Below are 17,979 nucleotides of genomic sequence, written 5' to 3'. Positions count from 1 at the left end.
TAAATGTTACCAGATTTTAAAGCTTTATGTGTCAATCATGCCAGATACTATTAACGAAGTTTTATATATGTAAAAGTATCAAAGATATGTCAATGTTCTAAAGAATACAAATATTACGTCACAAGAAAAATGATCCTCAATCCCAAAAAGATATTACATAATCTGGCATGAAGTGTATAGAATGCCATCTACATTTTAACTAACATTCAGAAGAACAGTAGTTCCAAAACAGGATTACTCAATAAATATTGGTTACCAATAAATGTGAAAAATATTTACAAAGCAAAACATGTACTTTATGTATGAACTCAGTAGAAACCATGGAACACATATTCTGGACTTGTCCAAAAGTATTCGATGTATGGGAATAATTTAATAAGAGGATATATACAAACGTGCCACGTGAACCGCCACTTCATATAGAAATGGTTTTATTTGGGAGGTTAATAAAATTGAAAAAAAAACATAAGAAATCTCATAAAATGGTTAAAAGAATACTATATATACAGAACAAAAATGCAATGCGGACAAGTGAATAGTGTAGCATTAAATATCATATTTTATAAAATAGAAAATGAAATAAAACTTAAAATCCAACTCAAAGAATAATTAATACAAGTAAATTATTAAGTTTTTAAAATACCCTCCCAATCCAGACTACCTAGGTTTATCATTATTGTTTATTCATATGATTCATTTCTAGAATGACTATATGTACTTGCATTTACAAATGTAACTACGGACTAAAACAACATATTATATCGATACCAGTAGTTTTGCCTCTCAACACATTACAAAAAAGAAAAATTAAGAATAAAAGAAAAACAAGACATTCTTATTTGTTTTAGACAGTCTTTTTCTACTTTCAATTTTAAGAATTGCTTTTATTTTTATTTCATTATGCTCAGCTGATTGCTAATCGTGAATGCATATATTTGAAAGTCTCACACAAAAAAATCATATTGTCTGAATGATAAGGACAATACATGTATACATGGGTATATGCATTAATGCAGTTATTAAATGGGTAGGATCATTCATTATTTCTTTTTTCGATTACATGAATGGTGGTCTTGAAGAAAGTATAAAAAAGTAAAAGACAAAATAAAAAAAACCGTTAGTCTACTAAACTGTTCACTAGTGGCATGAAAGATTATGAATGTCAGGATTAACAGAAGATTGTTAATGTATGGACTAGTTTTAACAATATTAGAACTACTTTTGATTCCTAATTTAGTTAGTTGTCTGTCAGCTGGATGTGAGACAAGTTAATTTTGTTTTCTTTTTTTTTCTACTTCAGGTAACTGAAATCACAGAATTGTAATGGCAATTATCCATATCTGTTTATTGTTCAGTGTCATTATATATGTCGCAAGACAAGATGAACTAAAATGTCCGATTGAGGTTTGTAAATATACGAATTTCGACGCCATCTGCTCTGGTAAATATCTTACCTATATTCCGCGTTTACCAAGAAATATTCGCAAGGTTACTTTTCTTAATGGAAATATTGGAACATTATCAGAAGGAAGGATTGCAAACCTAGCTTTCAATGTTATCTCTGAGCTTAGTTTTATCAACAACACCATAGTTCGACTTGAGCCTGATACATTTTCTACTTTCATGAAAATAAAGTCATTGACCATCTCATCCGAACCGTCATTGCTAGCAACAGATGTAATGAATGCGTTGAACAAAATGAAAACTGAACATTTGAAGTCACTCAACATATCAGACAACGATTGGAGTTTTCTTCCAGATGACATGTTTAAGGCAATAAAAAAGGATAGAATTCAAAATATTAACCTCAAAAGAAATAGTCTTCAGCTGTTAAATTTCTCATGGTTTTCAAATATGCCTCACTTGCGTATTTTGAGAGTCAGTTTTAATAAAATTTCAACAATTATACAAGACAGTATTCTCAACCTGAACAAACTTTATCTCGACAGTAATGAAATAACAAAATTTCCGAAGTTTTGTATAAATCATGGGAATAAGAGTGCACTTCCAAATTTAAGACATTTATCCCTTAGCAATAATAAAATTGGATATGTTGGAGAATTTCGATGTTTTCCGAGGCTCAACTCATTAAAAATTGGCGACAATTCGATCGGTAGAATTGACTACAATACCTTTGCCGAGTTAAAAGAATTAACTAATCTCAGTCTACAAGCTATAGGAAAACCATTGAAAAAAATTGAAGATGGGGCTTTTAATTTACCGTCATTAAAAATGTTATCGCTCCGAGATTGTAATTTTCATTTTGATCGTCTATCACCGTCGGCACAAAGTTGTATGCTGTCAAACTGCAATCATTTAAGATTCCTTGATCTTTGCGGGAATCATTTGAATTCAAACATTTTAACAAGGATAATATCACAATTGCAACAGTTAAGATATCTTAATTTGGAAAACACTAGACTTGGCTTTTTGCCAAACAACGTATTTTCTGAACTGCCAGTTATAGAAACGCTTATCATGAACATGAATCGAATATATGGATGGGACAGAGATGTGTTTGCTCATTTGACATCTCTGCAATATTTAGATCTAAGCCATAATTTGATCAAGATAGTAAACGAATCATCTTTTCCAACTGCGTTACTTGCAAATTTGAAAAAGATAAGTCTAGCAACAAATCAATTTGCTTGTACTTGTGAACAGATATGGTTTGTCAATTGGTTACGGCATACCAATATAACGCTTTTAGAATACCCAAAACGTTATTATTGTTCTACACCAGGCAATTATAATGTGAAATTGTTGAAAGATTACAAACCTTCATATTTGTCGTGCAACTTAATCGTTACGATTGCAATTTCAATGGCTGCATTTGTTTGCCTGTTTATATCGATTATGACAATTTTCTTGAAATGTAATACAAATATTAAGAATTTGTTATACCTTCTCAAAGTTAGACAGTTTAGACGACAGGGTTATCTTCCCATTTTGAATAGCGATGATTATGAATATCACGCTTTTGTTGTTTACTGTGATGAAAACCGAATATGGGTTCATGACGACTTTGTCAAAAAACTTGAAAATGAAGAGGGATTTAAGTTTTGCATTTACCACAGAGACTTTGATGTTGGGGAATCTGTCAGTGCAAACGTTGATAAATACCTTAAAATGTCGTGGAAGGTTGTTGTTATAATTTCAAATGCATTTGCTAAAAGCGAATGGTGTCAGTGGGAAGTCGATATAATTCAGGAGAGAAGACGTCGACAAGGCAGAAATGCACTTCTGTTAGTAATGCTTGAAAATCTCACCTCGAAAAACATGACAAGTCCTCTCCGTACTTTACTAGACAGTACTTCGCATCTGAAGTACAAAAAAGGATTCGGTGAAAATTTATTTTGGACTGCCGTAATTGAAGATCTTCGAAAAGCCGTCGGACAGCCCCCAGTTTCTGAATTATAGAATGTAATTGAACTTTTGGTTGGTTGTACAAAAAAATTTAATTTGTGCCAATGTCAGACTATGTCTATAAATTGTTTATTCTTTATCTTTCAGTTAAGTTTTAGTTACTGCATGCGTTGTGGTCACTTGATCTTTTATTAACTTTCATATAAAATCATTCTACATGTATTATTAATATTACTTTTGCAGTTATGTCTGTTTCAACATTTGTACATGTTGTAATTATTTACTGAATAAAAAAGTTGTCTTATTGTGTAAATATATAATGTCTGGATGTATGATCCATGTCATGTCAATTATACTGGTGCCAATAGTTGTTGTTTTTTTTTAGTTTCTCAAACGATTAGTCGAATAAAAACCAAAATCGATGAAAAGGTAAACAACAGTTCAAGAAATAAGTCACCGAAATCTAAAAATTGATCGGAATAAAAAACTTTGGTGTGTGTTTTGAGTGTTTTGGTGATGGTGGGGTATATAATTATGTTTGAAGAAAACAAAGGAATTTTTTGTTATACGTTCATAAGACAAGCAATTATGCAGAACACTAAGTTTTAAACAGTTCTCAATATTTGTGAACGAATATATAGAATACGGTAAATAATAAGTGGCGGAAACAAAATATAAATAACAAGTTAAACCGCATCAAAATATGTCCGTAGTTACTGGAAGCAAGCTCAAAGTACTTAAAGGGAAATCACACTATTTATACTACTAATAATAATTCATTGAAATTTTGCATGTAGACAGATCATACTTATAAAGATATTTTAGACGAAAAAAAAATTGGGGTCACCGATGTTGTTTTCGAGATATGACGTCATCAAAACTTAAAGAATCGCGTTATAACGAAATATAGAAATACCGCTCTAAATTGTTAAAAAAAGAAAAACTTATTTAAAAACCATGTTTAACTGGAATAACAAAAACAGTCAAATGTAACTTGTACCTTATGAACATTTATTTGTCTCGGTTTCTTTATTTTTGAAGGCATTTGAACATTTCCCGCCATTTTTAATTGCTATTTATAATAGATTTTTCTTGAAATAAAAAAAATCTACTTATGTTTTTCTCTTCAAACTTCTGCATAAGTTGCAGCTTCAGGGAAGATTTTAAAAGCATAAATAAAAAAGGGGGGTCACCGATGTTTTAAATCCGTTTAAACGGAAATAATCTTTATTATTGAATTTCGGCGGGAACTATAACCTTTTAACGTTATAGAACGACGTTGCTGGCATAACAGCATTTCTTGCAACGCTTGGGTTGAATTAGGCCTTTCACTACAAAATATAATATCATTTTTGAACATTTTTTAAGGTATTTTGATTATTCGTTGATATCTTTATCAATCTATCGAATCGTTAAACATAGATACAATAACAGTTTATTATAAAGTAATTGTCAAAGTTGAAGTCATGTCATTTTTTTAGTTGCGTTTGTTGTATGGGGAAAACGAATGTTTGCCTCATGCCGTATTATAGAAATAATTTTCGGCTTCCAGATAAAGAATCTTCTACCTCGGAAGACTGAGGGTATCCGGGCTGAAAAGTAACACGTACCTTTAGACGGCAGGCAGAATAATTTCGTTACCATAATTTCACTATCGTGTCCATTCGCACCTGGAAGATAAAACCTGAAATGCCGTGTTAAAAATGCCACAAACTCAGCACGTTAAAAGAAACCTATTTTCGGTAGGAATTTAAAATTGGTTCCGTAATTACACAACGCTTCATAATTTATTCGAACTGTGGAAACCAAATTTTTTTCTGAGTTCTATCATCCCGCACCCATGTTTCATACATCGTTTCATGTTCATTGTACATAATATGTTCAATGTTCATCGCCTGTGTATTAAAACTTTATGTATTACGTATATTCTATTACCGTTCGATTAATCGCTAAACGTTGGTATGTTATGAGAAATACAATGCATCTGATAATTTAGAGTTAATTGACAATAAAATACACATCGCCATATTGATATCAGTAACATATAATGTTCCCAGTTGATATGTATTTTAAAAAATCTTTTAATTTGTAATAAACGGATCTATTTTTTTTTTTTTTTCTGCTACATCTATCCGTGTTTCTGTCGATATATTTTATCTAACTCTAGTTTTTTGTTGAGCCTTCGACTTTAGTCGAAAAAGCGAGACATAGCGATCCTACATTCCGTCGTCGGCGTCGTCGGCGTCGTCGGCGTCGGCGGCGGCGGCGGCGTTCACAAATACTAACTCTGTGGTTAAAGTTTTTGAAGTTTTAATAACTTTCTTAAAATATCCTGGATTTCTACCAAACTTGGACAGAAGCTTGTTTATGATCATAAGATAGTATCCAGAAGTAAATTTTGTAAAAATAAAATTCCTGTTTTTCCATATTTGACTTATAAATGGACTAAGTTTTTCAGCCAGGAAGCAATACATTTACTCTGTGGTTAGAGTTTTTAAATTTTTAATAACTTTCTTAAACTATCCTCGATTTGTACCAAACTTGGTCAGAAGCTTGTTTATGATCACAAAATAGTATCCAGAAGTAAATTTTGTAAAAAAAAAAATCTAATTTTTCCGTATTTTACTTACAAATTGACTTAGTTTTTCTGCCAGGAAACAATACATTCACTCTGTGGTTAAAGTTTTTAAGATTTCAATAACTTTCTTAAACTATCCTGGATATGTACCAAACTTGGACAGAAGCTTGTTTATGATCAAAAGCTTGTATCTCGAAGGAAATTTTGTCAAAATTTTGTACCTGTTTATCCGTATTTTACTTATAAATGGACTTAGTTTTTCTTCCAGTTTACATTACACACAGTATGCAGTTAAAGTTTTTAAAACATTTATTTTTTTGGACCCCAACTTGGACAAACTTGAAACTGGGCCCATAACAGTAAAAGTAGGCGAGACACTGGGTTCCGTGGAACCCTTACGAATTTTTTTATCAGATGACAAATGAGCGTATGGATAACCTTTGATGTAGAATAAGAGTTCGAGTTCCAGCTCAAATTAGGGTTAAAGTTCCAGTTTTATTTTTAGTTCGAATGTTAATTCGACTAAGAGTTCTAGTTAAAGCTCGAATTCCACTTAGAAACTTCCGTATTATACTGTAAGATAGAATAAATTCTGGTAAGAGTTAAAATTTTGAGATCTGAGATCCGATGAAATAAAAAGAAAGATTGCAGTTTCTATTTTCTGTTGGTGCACCTCTCTTTCTTGAATTGTATATTCTTTTATCACATTTATGTTTCAGTATGGTATAGCCTATATACTTTTTTTTGCCAAAACTGATTAATGATAGGTAATTTGAAAATAACTGATTGATTGTGTGTGCCACTTTCAGCACTCTGATATATCATGTTGGCCATTTTTTTTTTAAAGAACCAAGGTATCAAGAGTAAATCAGCTACATTTGTATTAAACAAATGGTTGTCCTTTACAGTCATGATCGGAATCTGACAATCTCCATATCACTGTTTGTTGACATGCAAGTGATCACATTGAGTGATCTGAACACGAACCTACATCTGAACTACTAGTTTTTGTTTTCATTTTTTTCTTGATTTTTGCAAAACTTTCAGTGGCAAATATTACATGAATATCAGCACAAAATTTTTTTTCTATATGAAATGAATACTCTTCCACAAGACGGACCTTAATGTGATGGTTACAGATTAGCACTCTGAAAGACATGTTACTCTACATAAATACATGTGTGTGTGTTAAATATTTCTCTTGTTGGAGTCTTGTAAAGCCAAATATACAGTGTGGATTTTTTGTTGTTGTTGTAGGCAGTACGGTCATCAATAGTACAAAAATAACTAGGCATAGTGTTTGATATTCCCAGATTGCTCTGACGTCTGGCGGCCTTATTTTTTAACTTGCTGGTCGTACAGTTCGCTATAATTGACAGTTTGAAGAAATACTACAAACTATGATTTTTTTTTAGGTGCCCAAATTATGTAAGCCTGTACAAAGCATTAAAGGAAGATTGAGTCTAATGTACTATATAATACGGTGCTAAATTTTCTTTGATTTCGACAGCCAGCAACCGATGTAAAATTTTGTATGCTTCTTTTACAGTGATGTTTAACTGGCGTTATTCTTATATAACGTTTGATGCCTCGTTCACACGTACATTTAATTCGAATTGAATTCGAATCGAATGCTAATCGAATTCGCTAATCGCGTTCACACACTCTTCTTTTTAATTCGAATTGATTCGAATTGGCTAAATCGCATTATCCAATTCGCATTAGAAATGCGTTTTTGTTAATACGAATTAAAAGTTAACGTCGTTAGGACAGTAAAGCGAATTTGACGCGCATTGCAATTCGAATTAGAATTTACGTTTGGACGTCAAACGTTTCGAATGCGAATTAAAATAAGTCGAATTAGTTATTGCGAATCGAATTCGAATTACGTGTGAACGCAGCATAAAATTTCAACAAATATGATTACTCTACGAATCACTCGTGTTCATGTGTTTGTGCCCCCCATACCCCCCTTCCCCAAAAAAAAAAGAAACAGAGAAAGAGAGAGGCGGTTGATACCAAAGGAGCATCAACTCATTGTTCTTAATTACATCCCTCTGTTGGACACCCTCTGTTGGACAGAAAACTACAAATTCCGGAAGCTATACGCTTACATGCTGTTACTCTTGGTATATTGTTATTTTTTCCAGTATATTCCCACATGCCGCATCGCGACGATACGCTGCCAACAGTTGGGTTACACTAATGACAGGACAATTGCCCGTATTGACCGGATGAGATATAAATAGTCAGAACTTTTTTGTTATTTGATAGATTATTTTAATATTTGAAGACCTTAGAAATATTAGACTATATTTTATGAAAATTTAACAAAAAAAAGTTGACCGGACGGATTTCACACTCACTGATGTACGTTTTACAATATTGAACTGATCGACAAAAAGTGTTACTAGTAATATCTCTTTTGTTTTACAATATTTTTTCATACAACTAAGAAATCTGCGAGATTAATTATAGTTATCTTATATCTTAATTTAAACTTCATAGTAAAACAAAATGTTTTTCAAAAAAAAAAGTTGACCGGACGGATTTCACATTCGCCGATGTACGCTTTGATTATACTGAAATGATCGACAAAAAGTGTTATAAATATCTCTTTTGTTTTTAAATATTTTTTTTCTTCGTGAAACTAAGAAATCTGCGAGATCAATAAATATGTTAATATATGAAAATATAAACTTTACAGTAAATAAAAAAAGTTTGTCTACAAGTTGAGCTGACGGATTTCGCTACAAATAATAAAGACTAGATCAACAAAAAATGTTGATATTTCTCATATCTAACAATATTTTTCGGTGAAATTAATAAACCTTTAAGAAAAATAATTGTATAAATGGTATTGTATGTAAATACTAACTCAATAATAATAATAATAATAATAATAATATCTTTATTTAAAGAGAGTAACTCTTTGAATTAAACCTAATCGTAAGGTAATTCAAGACCATATCAAGACCACTTTCGGCTATTTTTTTCCATACATTTTGTCCGTTTCGAGTAGCATTTTCATTTTTTGCACTTAAATCAAAACATCATTTGCTTTCTCTTGCTTTAGTGAACGTCCCTTTGAGCGGGCCGCCATTTTAGAAATTAGCAACCTTTACGACGGACTCAAAACGGCGACGTCATAATACGGTCACGACACTATAGCGGCGCCGAGAGCGATGCGTATAAACAATAGTGTGCTTTCCCTTTAACATGTAGATCAGAAATCTAATACTTAATATCGGTCGATGTTCATTATAGAAAACTTTATATATAAAGTTATGTCATTATTAGTACAGGAAAACATGATCTTGTTCAATGGCATTTGCTCTAACGTGTTATATTACGTTACCAACTGGCGAGAGAGATATCATTGGGACATTCAAATGTGTACAATCAGACAGCAAGATAACAGTAAACAAGTTCCAATGAAATCATCTCTTTTAAAATTTTACGGACGCCATCACGAATTAGTTGACCGATATCGAAAATCTGTTTCACAGGTGACGACGAATATGTTACATGCAAGTGGTGTTACCACAATACCGTACTTTTTTCTTCGAATGTAACCTACCAAATTAGACTTATCACAGGGTTTGTGCTTGCGTGGACAATACGACGGGTGCCACATGTGGAGCAGGATCTTTTTACCCTTCCGGAACACTTGAGACCACTACTGTTTCCTTTTGGTGGGGTTCTTGTTGCTCAGTCTTTAGTTTTCTATGTTTTGTTTACTGTTGTTTGTCTTTTCGTCGTTTTACATATTTTTGCCATGGCGTTGTCAGTTTGTTTTCGACTTAAATATCACTTGGTATCTTTCGCCTGTGTTTTCCAATGAAATATGTCAATCTATTAATCGACATCCGTCAAAGTCAATCAAATGATGTTTTCATAGATATAAGAAGATGTGGTATGAGTGCCAATGAGACAACTCTCCATCCAATTCAAAATTTATGAAAGTAAACAATTATAGGTCAAAGTACGGTCTTCAACACGGAGCCTTGGCTCACACCGAACAGCAAGCTATAAAGGGCCCCAAAAATTACTAGTGTAAAACCATTCAAACAGGAAAACCAACGGTCTAATCTATATAAAAAACGAGAAACGAGAAACACTTATTAACCACATCAACAAACGACAACTACTGAACATCAGATTTCTTACTTAGAACAGGTGCAAACAATTGCAGCGGGTTTAAACGTTTTAATGGTACCAAACCTTCACCCTTATCTGAAACAATAGTGTAACATCACAACATAGAAAGACACACTACAAAATATCAATTGAAATGGCTTAACTCAATCATACACATTTGGCTATCGGCAAAACATCTGATGTATTGTAAATTAGGTCTGATGTTCCTTTGTCAAAAATGACAATATTTTAGTATATGGTAGTAGCTTGTGATTTAATTAAAAAAATTAATTACGACTATTTCAAATTTTATTTAGACCCTTCAGAGTTATAATTCACTTTATTTAGCGTTTTAAACTGATTGACTTAGGTGTGCCTAATGTATGTTATTTTAGAAGTAAATGTCGTCCTACATTGATTCTCAAGCAAACACGATGGTGCCACATGTGGCGCAAGAAGCGCTTCTTCTACTGGGGCATTTAAGTTTACCCCGGATTCTGATGGGGTTTTTGTTGCTGTCAAAAGTTTTCTATATAGACTTGTTCGTCTTTTCGTCACTTGTTTTTTAATTTTTTTACTATCATGACCATGACGTTATTAGTTTTTCTTCGGCTTGTGATTTTTAAATGTTTACCTTGGCATCTTGGTATCTTGATAAGATCAGCATGCCATTTTATACAATTCTGAAACTAAAGCCCGATATGTTTTTAGCTTTACATTTGGTGCAAAATGACAGGTTGGAAATCAATGAATCAGTTAGATTATATGTATTCAATCATCCCTTCATCGCTTTACTGATTGCCTATTATCGGGATTTGTATGCCAAAAAATACTACAAAAAACTACACAGAAAATTATAGAATGTTCAACATGAAACCACCACAGGGTACTTACTTAGCTGTAGATTGAGATTGCTGTACATTGGCTAAAGGTGAGCTAAACAATCATTAATATATCTATTACTTTGGTCTTGATACCTTTCAAGAAGCTAACCACACTCTTAGATAATAGTTGACGCACATCAAAGGCATGCTCATATGGCAAACAACTTTGTCAGAAGAGAAATAAGTTTTATAATTTGCAACTCTAATCATTGTAAATAAAAACAATATATTTAATTATACCTAACTTATACTAGTTTTGTTTGATACAGCAGTTAATTATTTGAAATAAAACTAGTCTCGTAAGAGCCTCGGTCGCTCACCTAGGTCTATGTGCATCTTCAACAATGGACACTTTCCAACAATATGAACCAGAATAGAATTCATGACAGCAATCTCTTATGTTGCTTATCATTTATTATGTTTACAGTTTCTCTCTATCTTCTTTACTTTTTGCCCAAAACACAAAAAAAAGGTATAAAAATTGTCATTTAAGGACAATTACTCCTACAAAGAGTCTAATAAAGATTTCGGCATAATTTGACTTATTTGTATATCTTATCTTGCTGATCATTTTAAGACTATTTAAAGTGTCTATCTATCTCTTATAGTTTTTAAGATAATAGGCAAAAAACGTAAAATATTTGTAAGAACTCCAATAAGGAGTCGACTGACGATTTCGGCTATTTTGACTTATTTGTAGAACTAGTCTTGCTGAACACTTTTGCTATTCAAAATGGCTATCTATCTATACTTTGTTTCAAAATAAGAGGCAGAACGCAAAAAAAGAGCAATAACTTCAGTAAGGAGTGAAGATTTTTGAATATTTCGTCCAGTAGACGTATTTCTAGATCTTGTCTTGCTGATAGTTTTTGCCTATTTACGTTTCTATCTATCTATTTTAATTGTTTTTGCCTGTTTTCGTTTCTATCTATCTATTTTAGTTTTTTCAGATATTGGGCAAAAACGTAAAAAATTGGTAAAACCAGTCATTAAAGTGTAATAACCCCCAATAAGCGGTCGTTAGACGATTTCACCCATAATGACTTATTTGTAGATCTTGTTTTGCTGATCATGTTGTGCCAGTTAAAGTTTCTCTCTATCTATTATAATTTCAAGATAATAGACACAAAAGAAAAACATCGGTACAATTCGCCATTCAAGGGCAATAACTCCAATAAGAAATCGTGACAGTTTAGATGTGAATAGACAATAGTAGATCTCAACATTCTGAACATATCTGCCTCAGTCAGATTTTCTCTATTGATAGCAATTTTCAAGATAATAGACATAACTTGCATTTTACCCCTATGTTCATTTTTAAGTCATGTCGGCCATGTTGGTTGGAAAGCGAGGTCATCGGAAACATTTTTAAACTAGATACCCTACTGATGATTGTGGCCAAGTTTGGTTAAACATTTGCTTGGCATTTTACAAAATCTCTGGAAAAACTGGAAGGCATTTTACAAAATGCCCGAAATTATTTCATAGAATGAAATGTTAAAAAAAATAATTGAGCAATTGCAAGTACTGAACAACAGAGCAGTTTTATCTATGATAATTACTTATTTTTAAACCTTGCATTTTATGAGTTTTTATAATCAAAAATAAATTCTACTAAATTATGAAAAATTCCCACAAGCACCTAACTTGACAATTATTTGTCATTTCATAAAGTGCAAGGATGACAGAACTGTTACACTTTTGTCATGATTTTTTTTCTAATACATTGTTTGACATACAATCTATAGATCTAAAGCACATACCTGCCAACTTTTGAAAATCCCCATGGGGGTTTTAGTGCGTGACAACAATTTCAAAGGCTAAAATTCTTTGCAGCTTTTTTTGCGCGTGCAGTTTTGTGCTCTATAAAAAGTGCCGTACCTTTTTTTATATGGTATACTTATGATGAGCTGATAAGCCTTTTTTCTTCTTTTTATTTGCATGATTTTAGTTATTATATCAGTAGAAAAGATGAACATGTAGCTAAAATACCAGGATATATTTTCTTGTGTAAGAATATTAAATGATTGTGTAGAAAAGATGAACACTCAGCTTGAATACCAGGATATATTTTCTTCAAATTCTTGTGTAAGAATATTAAATGATTGTAGACTTTTCCAATTTTCCAAATTATGCACAAAGAAGGATATTTATCTGGTCTATGTGAAAAATAAATCATTGTACATTGTACTTTAAATGATTTGGTAATTTAAGCAGTAGACTCTTTCCCTGTCAATGTACCGGTTCTTTGTCTCTTCTTAGTCGATTGTCCGAGATTTTAACAACACTTAACTACTGTCTTATAAATTCATCAGATTGCAAAGATCCAAGAATTTCATTGAGGCAGTTAGGAAGAATATCCTCATGTCTTTGCATCACAACCAAACACGACATTGTATTGCAAAATCCATGTTATAGAGTGGAATTTGTTTGGATGTGGATGTATAAATTCGCATTCTTTCTAAATGTGGACATTACATATGATGCCACTTGTAAGAAGAGTGCAACACTTTCTGCACGTTAAAAACTCTTTGACCGTTCTGCAGGGGGATTGTTTTGTAACTATCCAATGTACCTTTATTTCAAGTAACAGTTGAAATTCCTGTCCTTTATCCATGTCAATCCATTGCAGAACTTACCTTTAAGTTTTTGAATTATATGCAATTTGTTCTCGTCTTAAAAAGGGATGAAATATTTAAAACAGCAACCAGTCAATAAAACAATAACGCCCTTTTTTTTCTCTCTGCTTCATTTTACACACTTTTGTTTTGAATCTAGATTTTGTAAAAATTCGTTTGTAAATTTTGTTCTATTAAAAGAATATTGCATTCGTTAATTTACACATTTGGCCAAAATAAATAAAGTGTGTGTTTCCGGTTTTCCGACCCTACCTCCGTTTACGACCCTAAACATTTCATTGACAAAAATTTTTTAAAATATTAAAAATCCGGATTTTTTGGTCTGTCCGTATCCGATTAGTTTAGAATTTTACAGATCTTCTAAACGTTGAAGACTTTAAATAAACACGTATGACTTTTCAACAACCGTGTAGCGTTTAATCTAGCTGTCAAATATTCGAAATGTGATCACATGGACTCAAAATATAATGACATCGATTCCGGATAATTCGATATGATGGATCTTTAAGAAATACATCATGATTGACCTATAGACGAAAAAAATTATGTATATTTAAGAAAAACAAATAACAAAAATATATATAAAAAACAATAATCACAAACAGTTGGTTTATTCAATGTAAGTTCTCAAAACTAAAAAGTATATAACAGTCAACCCAGTGAATGAGCTTTTTGAATTCCTTTCAAAACAACGACACTCAAAATTATTACCTCTTAATCATGCAACAGTTTTTCTCCAAACTTTTACATTTGTGGTAAAAATTAATTAAAAAGTTTTAAACAAAATCTGAAACGCAAAAACCATTCGGGATGTAAAGGTCCAGAATACTTGAAGTCTCTTCAGACGATAATTCTGATAACATCCTAAACTGACAATGCAATAATGAGTCTACGTCTTGTAGCTTACTTGTAATTCTTGAAAACAGTCTCATAATACTTTCTGTCATCGAGAGGCATATACTTTAACATGTCTTTCAAATCTTTGACTTTTTCCTTTGACAATAAGTTTGATTTGGTCAACATATTAACTGTTGGCATGACAACAGTTTTCTGTTTTTTTCTTGTATTCTGTGCAACAATGGAGACCTCTTTGAAACTTTCATCAGAAAATGATACCTTATACAAAACTTGTAACGGTTTCTCAACTTCTAACTTTATATACTTTATCTTAGTAAAGGGTACAGAGTAATATTTAAATGTCCGACTAGCTGCCTGGAAATTAAAGAAGTGTTCAGGTTGTAATTGAATCACTTTCATTGATCTTTTACGAACTCTTGTCAGCATTCGAAAAACACTGACAGGACTAAAAATCTCGCTGAGATTCAATGCTTTCTCAATATGACTGTGTACACAGTCAACTTCTTGAATAGATGAGTGGCCTGGCTCAGAAAATTTGTGTTCTACAGACTTGAGTGAATATGATGTGTCACTTCTCATAAAATGCTGCAATGCACTAACGACTATAGAGTTACGATTCTAGGGTATGCAAGAGTCAGACCATAACGTTATTGTTTCTAAAGTAGGAAAATCTTCAAGCACTTTTTCTAAAATTTTTAGTAAGGCACTCGAAATTTCATTGGCACCCCTGCCTGCTATATGTTCTGACCATACTTCGTTATAAGCACATTTATTTAAGGAGAAATGACCGGTTAAGTTAAACACATTCAATTTTCTTTTGTAAAAAAAATTTGAAATATTTGCCCTTGGACAAGTTATAACATTTTCCATGTCAAAGCAAAGAACTGCCTTGTCGGAACTTCTGTCGTTATCTTTTTCCACTAACTTGATTGATCAACTTATTGGATTTGTACTCCTCACAATGGTCACATCTGTCTTTCTTGGGAGTGTGGAAACCCAAATTAAATTCCAAATTAAATATGTTTTTATATGTATGATATTTTTCTGGAATTACATCTGTAGTATTACAAGTTAAAACATAAAGCTCATACATTTTTGCTATCGACAAACATGGATCAAGGTATTGTCTTTTAACAGAAGACCTACAATAATGGGAGTCAATTCGAGGAAATGAATTTATATGGTTTCTGATTCTGTCTTTAGACTCATCTGATATTTTCCTCTTAACATGTCTTCCTCTTTTGTCCTCAAACTGTGGAGACTTTTTATAAAAAAAACCACTGAATCCTACGGCCACTTATATCTAAGGTTGTAAGAAAAAACTCTTTACAAACACGAATTTTACCACACTCCTTAGGCATATGATACTTGTATGTAAATTGTTTCCTTGAAATTTCTTTGTTTGTTCGCTTCCTTTCTTTCTTTAACTTTTCAATATTATTTCCATAAAACGCATTTTTTTCGGAATCGCTTTATGACCAAAAAGTTTAAAAAATCTCTTTCCTTTCAGTTTCTGATATATTTTTACTACATTTAAATCTGCATCCACCTTTACAGTCCTTCGTTCCTTTCTTAACTTCTCTCTTTCGCTGTGTATTACCTCTAGTATTTATATATTCCATACCTGACTGACGTCTTCTTTTCCTAAGATTTTGTTTCCATAATTCAGATTGTCTTTTCCTTTTTCTACCTCTCATCGTTTCATCATTTGCATTTGTATCACAACTTGTTTCTACATTTTGTTCTTCTGTTGTGTCTTCATTTTGCTCTTCTGTTTTTTCTACATTTTGTTTCCTTGTTGTATTGTTACCATTACCTTCACCTTGATGACCTGAGACTTCATCAATTTCTTCCGCATTTCTTGAAACTATGGTTTTATTTTCATTAGGTTATGCTATTGCAGTATATATAATGTTATCAGTTGAATCACTTTGCAATTCATTAGAACATGTAGAACTGGTTGTAGGATTTAGAATCTGTACATTTGCATAAATATGTTCAGTGTTATGTTCCTCATTTAAATCAAAACTTCTGTTAATATCGGTTTCAGATATATTGTTTACAACTGAATCTGTAAACTGAAAATTGTGATTTTCATCGACTATTATAATAGTGCAGTGGTCATCAGTGTTTTGAATTATAGAAGCTAATTCTTGATCATTGGATACTGTGTAAATCTCTTCCGAATTATTGTTATTAGAATCCATTGTTAATTATTAAATATTGGTTTATATATGTGATAGGAAAGGTCTGTGTAATTAAAGTGTATCTCCCTGTGTACGTCCTTTTCATTCACAGATGAATCAAGACTAAGGTATATAGACATAAGTGTCCAGTAACACTGATCAAGAATTGATGTCACTTCAAAAAATTTCAAAAATATACCACATATATCTAAAATTTTTAATTGTGGTATACACGAAACAATATCTTTGATTGTCTTAGGGTTTACTTTATTAAATGAGAGGTATAAGTTTTGAAGTTTATGACACTGCGATACTACATGAAAATCACAGTCATTCAGATTATCACACTCTGAAAGATCAAGAATTTCAAGATTTGGTAGGTACTGTAGAAAGCATGTGCTTGATATTGAAGTTCTAGTTAAATTTAACCAGGTGAGTTTTCTTGCACAGCTCAAATTTGATATAAAACTATAATCTAACACAGAAAGACGGCCTGTGTAAGTACAATATCCAATATTGAAAACCCTGAAGCTCTTTGAGTGTCTAAATATGTAAGGTAAGTCTTCCTCCTTTATTATTTGAGGCCAATAAAATTCAAATACTCTCCACAAGACAGGTGTCGATTTAATTAGGTGGTAAAATCTTTTACAAACTCTATTTACTACAAGCACGAGATCTTCTAGATCTAAGAAGAAAAATATCCTTATCAGAGGAACATCAGGTAGGTTTAAGATTGGCAGCAAATGACAGTCATCCCTGTAAATAATCAAAATGTATAATCAATTCTTAATTGGTGTTTTTGTAAAAAAAAAAAGAAAGATTATAATGATGTATCTCCAAATTAACTTGGAAAATGAAAGTTTTAAAATGTTGTATCTCCATATATCATGCTTTATACTTTAATCTCTTTTTTTTTCTTCAGAAATATGTTTATATCACTTAGTTAATACACATTTAAACACTAATATTTCATTATAAGAATGATTTTAAGAAAAAGAATTGAATTAAAAAGCTAAAATATAACTTACTTTTCTGTCATGCTTCAAACTTTCTCCATTTACTAGCTTATGTCATGTAACCCGAATCCAAACATTTTCATTGGATAACACATAGATCAGTATAACTTTTTCAAATATTAAAGATGTGGAGATAGATCATTCTAAAAGTATTGTATATGGCCTAAACGGGGCAAGATTCAGAGATATGGATGTATAGGGAGATAGATCATTACACGAGGATGCTAGTAGTACCAATAAGTCAATTTATGAAAAAAATGGACATACATCACTATAATATTCACACGACGATATATCCACATGGTTATCAAG

General features: G+C 31.9%; 2 protein-coding genes across 4 annotated transcripts in view; both read left to right on the top strand.

Moving 5' to 3' along the window:
- The window catches only part of LOC127710164 (uncharacterized), a 182,521-nt gene that overhangs the window by 145,832 nt on the left and 18,710 nt on the right, over nt 1-17,979 (top strand). The gene's annotated exons all lie outside the window — the stretch shown is intronic.
- LOC127710163 (toll-like receptor 13) lies at nt 1,439-3,530 on the top strand. Its single transcript, XM_052215897.1, has one exon. The coding sequence runs from the start codon at nt 1,624-1,626 to the stop codon at nt 3,418-3,420; it is 1,797 nt and encodes a 598-aa protein (XP_052071857.1). The 5' UTR covers nt 1,439-1,623; the 3' UTR covers nt 3,421-3,530.

Source organism: Mytilus californianus, unplaced genomic scaffold (genome assembly GCF_021869535.1).
Source record: "Mytilus californianus isolate M0D057914Y unplaced genomic scaffold, xbMytCali1.0.p SCAF_7, whole genome shotgun sequence".
Classification (NCBI taxonomy): domain Eukaryota; kingdom Metazoa; phylum Mollusca; class Bivalvia; order Mytilida; family Mytilidae; genus Mytilus; species Mytilus californianus.
The sequence above is the reverse complement of the archived record's forward strand: the minus strand, read 5'-3'. Positions and strand labels throughout refer to the sequence as shown.

Bases quoted from the DNA above. Each gene is read 5' to 3' on its own strand.
- LOC127710163 (XM_052215897.1), top strand. From the start codon at position 1,624: ATGAAAATAAAGTCATTGACCATCTCATCCGAACCGTCATTGCTAGCA.